A 10,017-nucleotide genomic window follows, 5' to 3' on the forward strand; every position below is an offset into this window, starting at 1 on the left:
ACCGGCCCTGGTCATACAATCCGCTGGCGCTTCATACACTCTGTTGGTGCGTCATAGAATTCCTTCTCGGAAAAACGGTGACTGGCGCCATTGTGTGGCTTTACGGAAAATAACACCAAAAGAGTTGATAACTCCAATTCATAGGAGTCCAATCAATCAGCAAACTTAAACGACAATGAAATTCATTATAGGCTACGTGTTAAATCTACTGTTGAACAGATCGTATTGACATATTGTTTCACACCTTTATGGTTACGCACAAGTTGACAATTACGCTATAGACTTCACTTTCTACAAGGATTGGTCAACTTTGATACGATATGCCTTCAAGTTGATAACTTTGGCACTTTCACTTATTCTAGCTAATAGCCTACAAATCCTTCATTATCGACAGGTCATCTCTGAAGTCGCTGGCGTTGCAGAGCACAGTGAACAGCTCTAGAGAACTATTTTATAATTCATCCATCCCCTTTCCTGGACCAATTTCCTTTTGGAAAGACCAATAAAAAGCGTGGGAAAATTCTCCCCACTTTTTCCATTTACAGGGCTGGTTATTAAAAGAAAGCCCGCGGGGACGCCTGCCGAGTAGTAGAACGACGGAGAAGTCAACCAACAGAAGAACCCAACTTTACGACTGACAGGTACGGATGCTTCGCTTTTATCTTAAACCGAGCTTTAAAAAAAAATGTCGGCTATTCTTATAACATATTGGGCGCCCATAACTTTTACTTTTCGTCTTCGTAGAATTATCTGTGAGTTACGACTGTGATGACGAAATAACATACAAAGTGATGCATGCGTATGGGATTGTAAATGAGCTGATATAGCAAAGTTAAAATGACAGAGTCAGTTAACATAGGGTTTGCTCACATTTTAAGAGTATACAACAAAAATGTATAAAATAGTACGCCCCAACTGTCAACAGTTGAAAAATCCATTAAGTTCAGTCAAACGTGTCTCAAGAACATAACATTGTATACGAATTATTGGGGGGAAAAATAAGAAACACGCACACCGGGGGTACTGGAGGACACGGGTGTTGGGGGTACTGGAGGACCAGGGTGTTGGGGGTACTGGAGGACCAGGGTGTTGTGGGGTACTGGAGGACCAGAGTGTTGTGGGGTACTGGAGGACCAGGGTGTTGGGGGTACTGGAGGACCAGGGTGTTGGGGGTACTGGAGGACCAGGGTGTTGGGGGTACTGGAGGACCAGGGTTTTGGGGGGTACCGGAGGACCAGGGTGTTGGGGGTACTGGAGGATCAGGGTGTTGGGGGTCGTGGAGGACCAGGGTGTTGGGGGTACTGAAGGATCAAGGTGTTGGGGGTACTGGAGGATCAGGGTGTTGGGGGTACTGGAGGATCAGGGTGTTGGGGGGTACCGGAGGACCAGGGTGTTGGGGGTACTGGAGGACCAGGGTGTTGGGGGTACTGGAGGACCAGGGTGTTGGGGGTACTGGAGGACCAGGGTGTTGTGGGGTACTGGAGGACCAGGGTGTTGTGGGGTACTGGAGGACCAGGGTGTTGGGGGTCGTGGAGGACCAGGGTGTTGGGGGTAATGGAGGATCAGGGTGTTGGGGGTACTGGAGGATCAGGGTGTTGGGGGGTACCGGAGGACCAGGGTGTTGGGGGTACTGGGTACTGGAGGATCAGGGTGTTGGGAGTACTGGAGGATCAGGGTGTTGGGGGTCCTGGAGGACCAGGGTGTTGGGGGTACTGGAGGACCAGGGTGTTGGGGGTACTGGAGGACCAGGGTGTTGGGGGTACTGGAGGACCAGGGTGTTGGGGGTACTGGAGGATCAGGGTGTTGGGGGTACTGGAGGACCAGGGTGTTGGGGGTACTGGAGGATAAGGGTGTTGTTGGTACTGGAGGATCAGGGTGTTGTTGGTACTGGAGGACCAGGGTGTTGGGGGTACTGGAGGATCAGGGTGTTGTTGGTACTGGAGGATCAGGGTGTTGGGGGTACTGGAGGATCAGGGTGTTGGGGGTACTGGGTACTGGAGGATCAGGGTGTTGGGGGTACTAGGTAATGGAGGATCAGGGTGTTGGGGTACTGGGTACTGGAGGATCAGGGTGTTGGGGGTACTGGGTAATGGAGGATCAGGATGTTGGGGGTACTGGAGGACTAGGGTGGGGAAACACTAACATATAGTATACAGCTAAACAGGACTGTCCTTTTTGTGTGCGTATGAAATGCTGTGTTAGTATTTGTATTCATTATGGATCCCCATTAGTTCCTGCCAAGTCAGCAGCTACTCTTCCTGGGGTTTATTACGGATCCCCATTAGTTCCTGCCAAGGCAGCAGCTACTCTTCCTGGGGTTTATTATAGATCCCCATTAGTTCCTGCCAAGGCAGCAGCTACTCTTCCTGGGGTTTATTATGGATTCCCATTAGTTCCTGCCAAGGCAGCAGCTACTCTTCCTGGGGTTCATTATGGATCCCCATTAGTTCCTGCCAAGGCAGCAGCTACACTTCCTGGGGTTTATTACGGATCCCCATTAGTTCCTGCCAAGGCAGCAGCTACTCTTCCTGGGGTTTATTATGGATCCCCATTAGTTCCTGCCAAGGCAGCAGCTACTCTTCCTGGGGTTTATTATGGATCCCCATTAGTTCCTGCCGAGGCAGCAGCTACTCTTCCTGGGGTTTATTATGGATCCCCATTAGTTCCTGCCGAGGCAGCAGCTACTCTTCCTGGGGTTTATTATAGATCCCCATTAGTTCCTGCCAAGGCAGCAGCTACTCTTCCTGGGGTTTATTATGGATCCCCATTAGTTCCTGCCAAGGCAGCATCTTCTCTTCCTGGGGTTTATTATGGATCCCTATTAGTTCCTGCCAAGGCAGCAGCTACTCTTCCTGGGGTTTATTATGGATCCCCATTAGTTCCTGCCGAGGAAGCAGCTACTCTTCCTTGGGTTTATTATGGATCCCCATTAGTTCCTGCCGAGGCAGCAGCTACTCTTCCTGGGGTTTATTATGGATCCCCATTAGTTCCTGCCGAGGCAGCAGCTACTCTTCCTGGGGTTTATTATAGATCCCCATTAGTTCCTGCCAATAGAGTTCCATGTAGTCATGTCTCTATGTAGTACTGTAGAATGGAGTTCCATGTAGTCATGGCTCTATGTAGTACTGTGGAATAGAGTTCCATGTAGTCATGGCTCTATGTAGTACTGTGGAATAGAGTTCCATGTAGTCATGGATCTATGTAGTACTGTGGAATAGAGTTCCATGTAGTCATGGCTCTATGTAGTACTGTGGAATAGAGTTCCATGTAGTCATGTCTCTATGTAGTACTGTGGAATGGAGTTCCATGTAGTCATGGCTCTATGTAGTACTGTGGAATAGAGTTCCATGTAGTCATGTCTCTATGTAGTACTGTGGAATAGAGTTCCATGTAGTCATGGCTCTATGTAGTACTGTGGAATAGAGTTCCATGTAGTCATGGATCTATGTAGTACTGTGGAATAGAGTTCCATGTAGTCATGGCTCTATGTAGTACTGTGGAATAGAGTTCCATGTAGTCATGGATCTATGTAGTACAGTGGAATAGAGTTCCATGTAGTCATGGCTCTATGTAGTACTGTGGAATAGAGTTCCATGTAGTCATGGCTCTATGTAGTACTGTGGAATAGAGTTCCATGTAGTCATGGCTCTATGTAGTACTGTGGAATAGAGTTCCATGTAGTCATGGCTCTATGTAGTACTGTGGAATAGAGTTCCATGTAGTCATGGCTCTATGTAGTACTGTGGAATAGAGTTCCATGTAGTCATGGCTCTATGTAGTACTGTGGAATAGAGTTCCATGTAGTCATGGCTCTATGTAGTACTGTGGAATAGAGTTCCATGTAGTCATGGCTCTATGTAGTACTGTGTAATAGAGTTCCATGTAGTCATGGCTCTATGTAGTACTGTGGAATAGAGTTCCATGTAGTCATGTCTCTATGTAGTACTGTGGAATAGAGTTCCATGTAGTCATGGCTCTATGTAGTACTGTGGAATAGAGTTCCATGTAGTCATGGCTCTATGTAGTACTGTGGAATAGAGTTCCATGTAGTCATGTCTCTATGTAGTACTGTGGAATAGAGTTCCATGTAGTCATGGCTCTATGTAGTACTGTGGAATAGAGTTCCATGTAGTCATGGCTCTATGTAGTACTGTGGAATAGAGTTCCATGTAGTCATGGCTCTATGTAGTACTGTGGAATAGAGTTCCATGTAGTCATGGCTCTATGTAGTACTGTGGAATAGAGTTCCATGTAGTCATGGCTCTATGTAGTACTGTGTAATAGAGTTCAATGTAGTCATGGCTCTATGTAGTACTGTGGAATAGAGTTCCATGTAGTCATGTCTCTATGTAGTACTGTGGAATAGAGTTCCATGTAGTCATGGCTCTATGTAGTACTGTGGAATAGAGTTCCATGTAGTCATGGCTCTATGTAGTACTGTGGAATAGAGTTCCATGTAGTCATGTCTCTATGTAGTACTGTGGAATAGAGTTCCATGTAGTCATGGCTCTATGTAGTACTGTGGAATAGAGTTCCATGTAGTCATGGCTCTATGTAGTACTGTGGAATAGAGTTCCATGTAGTCATGGCTCTATGTAGTACTGTGGAATAGAGTTCCATGTAGTCATGGCTCTATGTAGTACTGTGGAATAGAGTTCCATGTAGTCATGGCTCTATGTAGTACTGTGGAATAGAGTTCCATGTAGTCATGTCTCTATGTAGTACTGTAGAATAGAGTTCCATGTAGTCATGGATCTATGTAGTACTGTGGAATAGAGTTCCATGTAGTCATGGCTCTATGTAGTACTGTGGAATAGAGTTCCATGTAGTCATGTCTCTATGTAGTACTGTGGAATGAAGTTCCATGTAGTCATGGCTCTATGTAGTACTGTGGAATAGAGTTCCATGTAGTCATGTCTCTATGTAGTACTGTGGAATAGAGTTCCATGTAGTCATGGATCTATGTAGTACTGTGGAATAGAGTTCCATGTAGTCATGGCTCTATGTAGTACTGTGGAATAGAGTTCCATGTAGTCATGGCTCTATGTAGTACTGTGGAATAGAGTTCCATGTAGTCATGGCTCTATGTAGTACTGTGGAATAGAGTTCCATGTAGTCATGGCTCTATGTAGTAATGTGTGCCTCCAACAGTCTGTTCTGAACTTGGGGACTGTGAACAGACCTCTGGTGTCATGTCTTGTACGGTATCCATAGGTGTCTGAGCTGTGTGCCAGTAGTTCAAACAGACAGTTCAGTGCATTCAATACCTTTCACAAATACAAGTAGTGATGAAGTCAATGAAATGAAATAAAATACCTCCCTTCCCTTAGTTCCCTCTCTCTCCTACCCTCCCTTCCCTTAGTTCCCTCTCTCTCTCCTCCCTCCCTTCCCTTAGTTCCCTCTCTCTCTCCTCCCTCCCTTCCCTTAGTTCCCTCTCTCTCTCTTCTCCCTCCCTTCCCTTAGTTCCCTCTCTCTCTCCTCCCTCCCTTCGCTTAGTTCCCCCTCTCTCTCTCTTCTCCCTCCCTTCCCTTAGTTCCCTCTCTCTCTCCTCCCTCCCTTCCCTTAGTTCCCTCTCTCTCTCTCTTCTCCCTCCATTCCATTAGTTCCCTCTCTCTCTCTTTTCTCCCTCCATTCCCTTAGTTCCCTCTCTCTCCCTCCTCCATTCCCTTAGTTCCCTCTCTCTCCTCCCTCCCTTCCCTTAGTGCCCTCTCTCTCCTCCCTCCCATCCCTTAGTTCCCTCTCTCTCCTCCCTCCCTTCCCTTAGTTCCCTCTGTCTCCTCCCTCCCCTCCCTTAGTTCCCTCTCTCCTCCCTCCCCTCCCCTAGTTCCCTCTCTCTCCTCCCTCCCTTCCCTTAGTTCCCTCTCTCTCCTCCCTTCCTTCCCTTAGTTCCCTCTCTCTCCCCCCTCCATTCCCTTAGTTCCCTCTCTCTCCTCCCTCCCTTCCCTTAGTTCCCTCTCTCTCCTCCCTCCCTTACCTTAGTTCCCTCTCTCCTCCCTCCCTTCCCTTAGTTCCCTCTCTCCTCCCTCCCCTCCCTTAGTTCCCTCTCTCCTCCCTCCCTTCCCTTAGTTCCCTCTCTCTCCCCCCTCCATTCCCTTAGTTCCCTCTCTCTTCTCCCTCCCTTCGCTTAGTTCCCTCTCTCTCTCTCCCCCCTCCCTTCCCTTAGTTCCCTCTCTCTCTCTTCTCCCTCCCTTCCCTTAGTTCCCTCTCTCTCTCTTCTCCCTCCCTTCGCTTAGTTCCCTCTCTCTCTTCTCCCTCCCTTCGCTTAGTTCCCTCTTTCTCTCTCCTCCCTCCCTTCGCTTAGTTCCCTCTCTCTCTCTCCTCCCTCCCTTCCCTTAGTTCCCTCTCTCTCTCCTCCCTCCCTTCCCTTAGTTCCCTCTCTCTCTCTTCTCCCTCCCTTCCCTTAGTTCCCTTTCTCTCTCTTCTCGCTCCCTTCGCTTAGTTCCCTCTCTCTCTCTCTTCTCCCTCCCTTCCCTTAGTTCTCTCTCTCTCTCCTCCACTTTGAAGAAAGTATATATATAGTAGTAATAATAGTAAAAGAGAGATAACAAACAATCAGATAAAAGTCAAGAGTTGGCCTAGTTCACAGGATGTTTATGTGTGTGTGTGTGTGTGTGTGTGTGTGTGTGTGTGTGTGTGTGTGTGTGTGTGTGTGTGTGTGTGTGTGTGTGTGTGTGTGAAAATCATGTGGACATTTCAGGGGACAGCATAACAACAGTCCCCCAGGGGAACGTAGACTGGAAGAGACACAGTATTGTGTACGTCACTGAGACAGAGAAACATGAATCTCATTCTGAACATTGCATAAGTGTAATCAAATCAACATCATATAACACTCGGTGAAGTATGCTGACAACGACTACAGTGTAATATGATACAATCTAAAGAAAAAAATTAAAAGGACTTTATTTGTAACACTTTTCGTAAAGGTTTCGTTGTTTTATTTAATGTTTCTTTCAACCAAAACATGGAGGTGGAAAAACCCCCTAAGCACATTGGTTTGGGTAGTGAGCTCATGGAAACAGGGTTATTTATTAGGGGGGTTATGGTGTTCTGACACACATGACCTCTAGTAAAAGGAAGTATTCTAGAAAACATCCAGGAGCATGTTTCACCGGTGTGTGTGTGTGTGTGAGAGAGAGAGTCTTTATGTGTGTATGTGTGTGTGTGGGTGTGAGAGAGAGAGTCTTTGTGTGTGTGTGTGTATGTGTGTGAGAGAGTCTTTGTGTGTCTGTGTGTGTGTGTGTGTTTGCGTGTGAGAGAGAGTGTGTGTGTGAGAGAGGGAGTCTTTATGTGTGTGGGTGTGAGTCTTTGTGTGTGTGTGTGTGTGTGTGTGTGTGTGTGTGTGTGTGTGTGTGTGTGTGTGTGTGTGTGTGTGTGTGTGTGTGTGTGTGTGTGTGAGAGAGTCTTTGTGTGTGTGTGAGTAAGAGAGAGTCTGTTTGTAGTGTTTGTAGTGTGTGTCTGTCTGTGTGTGTGTGTGTGTGTGTGTGTGTGTGAGTGAGTGAGTAAGAGAGAGAGTCTGTTTGTAGTGTGTGTGTGTGTGTGAGAGAGAGAGTCTTTGTGTGTGTGTGAGTAAGAGAGAGTCTGTTTGTAGTGTGTGTCTGTCTGTGTGTGTGTGTGTGTGTGTGTGTGTGTGTGTGTGTGTGTGTGTGTGTGTGTGTGTGTGTGTGTGTGTGAGAGAGTCTTTGTGTGTGTGTGAGTAAGAGAGAGTCTGTTTGTAGTGTTTGTAGTGTGTGTCTGTCTGTGTGTGTGTGTATGGTACGTCCTGTATGGTACGTCCTGTATGGTACGTTATAGTATGGTACGTTGTGTATGGTACGTCGTGTATGGTACGTTGTGTATGGTACGTCCTGTATGGTACTTCCTGTATGGTACGTTATAGTATGGTACGTTGTGTATGGTACGTTGTGTATGGTACGTCCTGTATGGTACGTTATAGTATGGTACGTTGTGTATGGTATGTCCTGTATGGTACGTTATAGTATGGTACGCTGTGTATGGTACGTCGTGTATGGTACGTCCTGTATGGTACGTCCTGTATGGTACGTCCTGTATGGTACATCCTGTATGGTACGTCCTGTATGGTACGTCCTGTATGGTACGTTATAGTATGGTACATCCTGTATGGTACGTCCTGTATGGTACGTCCTGTATGGTACGTTGTGTATGGTACGTCCTGTATGGTACGTCCTGTATGGTACGTCCTGTATGGTACGTCCTGTATGGTACGTCCTGTATGGTACGTCGTGTTAACATGAGTTCACCTGTCTCCCCCTGTAGGTGACAGAATATGTCCAGAGCTGACTGGTCCTTCCTGGAGCAGCTGTTGGAGGAGGGGCAGGAGTATAGCACCGGGGTGGGCCGTGTCTGGCTCACTGTCCTCTTCCTGTTCCGCATGCTGGTCCTGGGCACCGCCGCAGAGTCAGCCTGGGACGACGAACAGGACGACTTCGTCTGTAATACCAAGCAACCTGGATGTACCGCCGTGTGTTACGACAAAGCTTTCCCCATATCACATTACCGCTATTTTGTCCTCCAGGTGATTTTTGTTTCCACACCAACTATTTTCTATTTTGGGTATGTGGCCATGAGGGCTGCGAAGGAGAAGAAAATGGAGGAAGAGGAGGAGGAGAGGACGGAGGAGGGTGGAGCTGGTGAGGGACGAGAGAGGGGAGGAGTAAAGACGAAGAGGGAGGTGAGAAAGGGGGATGAGATAGAAGAACTAGAGGAGGAGAAAGGAGGGAGAAAGGTGGTGAAAGCTCTCCCAGAGTCTCCTAAGCTGAAGGGCCGTCTCCTCTGTGCCTATGCCGCCAGCATCCTCCTCAAGGTCCTCCTGGAGGTCGGCTTCATCGTGGGGCTATGGTACCTCTACGGCTTCGTGATCCCGGCCCGGTTCGAGTGTGTCCGGGACCCCTGTCCTCACACGGTGGACTGCTTCGTCTCCAGACCCACGGAGAAGACCATCTTCACCATCTACACCCAGACAATCGCTGGAGTCTCTCTCCTTCTCAACCTAGCAGAGCTCCTCTACCTCCTCCAGCTGGCCATCACCCACCACCTAGAACAACGCTACGCCCAGGAGCAGTACACCTTTCCTGGCATACCCGAGGTCCGAGTCCGGCCTGGTGCTCCAAGCCTGGAGATGGAGATGCAGCAAGTTTCGCCTTACCAGGAGAAGGGCCATCTGTATTTACCCATGGGGGAGGCCGGCTACGCCAATCCCAGTGAGAGTTATCTGGACCTGGGGGAGGCCGGCTACGCCAAGCCCAGTGAGAGTTATCTGGTCCTGGGGTCCAGAGCAGGGATGGATCCTGGTGGTGACATTCTCCCCAGTTACTTGAACTGTTTGGGGGCGATAAGGACTACACACTCTTCAGGGAGAGCTCACCATAAGAAATACAGCACACAACACACACACAGTAAGGGTGCCCAGAAGGGACACAGTAACAAACACACTAAGCATTATGTATGAGGAAACCAGAGAGGTTTGGTTCTGTGAATAGAAGAAAGCCACTACATATGTCCACTACAGACTGACACAGGCACCTTCGTGGGGGGGGGGGGGGGGGGGGGGGAAATAAGGAAACACTTTTCTTGACACCCTGCGTCATGACACTGTCCTAATATGGTCATAACAGCTGACATTAACCTGTCATAATATGGTCATAACAGCTGACATTAACCTGTCATAATATGGTCATAACAGCTGACATTAACCTGTCATAATATGGTCATAACAGCTGACATTAACCTGTTATAATATGGTCATAACAGCTGACATTAATCTGTCATAATATGGTCATAACAGCTGACATTAACCTGTCATAATATGGTCATAACAGCTGACCTTAACCTGTCATAATATGGTCATAACAGCTGACATTAACCTGTCATAATATGGTCATAACAGCTGACATTAACCTGTCATAATATGGTCATAACAGCTGACATTAACCTGTCATAATATGGTCATAACAGCTGACATTATCCTGTCATAATATGGTCATAACAGCTGACATT

At 47.7% G+C, this 10,017-nt stretch overlaps 1 protein-coding gene across 1 annotated transcript; it reads left to right on the forward strand.

Moving 5' to 3' along the window:
- Positions 1-572: 572 nt before the first annotated feature.
- Positions 573-9,548, forward strand: LOC109879207 (gap junction alpha-6 protein-like). Its single transcript, XM_020471395.2, has 2 exons — positions 573-641; positions 8,278-9,548. Exon 2 carries the CDS (start codon positions 8,288-8,290, stop codon positions 9,467-9,469), a length of 1,182 nt encoding a protein of 393 aa, XP_020326984.1. The 5' UTR covers positions 573-641; positions 8,278-8,287; the 3' UTR covers positions 9,470-9,548.
- Positions 9,549-10,017: the final 469 nt, after the last annotated feature.

This window comes from Oncorhynchus kisutch, linkage group LG14 (assembly GCF_002021735.2).
Source record: "Oncorhynchus kisutch isolate 150728-3 linkage group LG14, Okis_V2, whole genome shotgun sequence".
Taxonomy (NCBI): domain Eukaryota; kingdom Metazoa; phylum Chordata; class Actinopteri; order Salmoniformes; family Salmonidae; genus Oncorhynchus; species Oncorhynchus kisutch.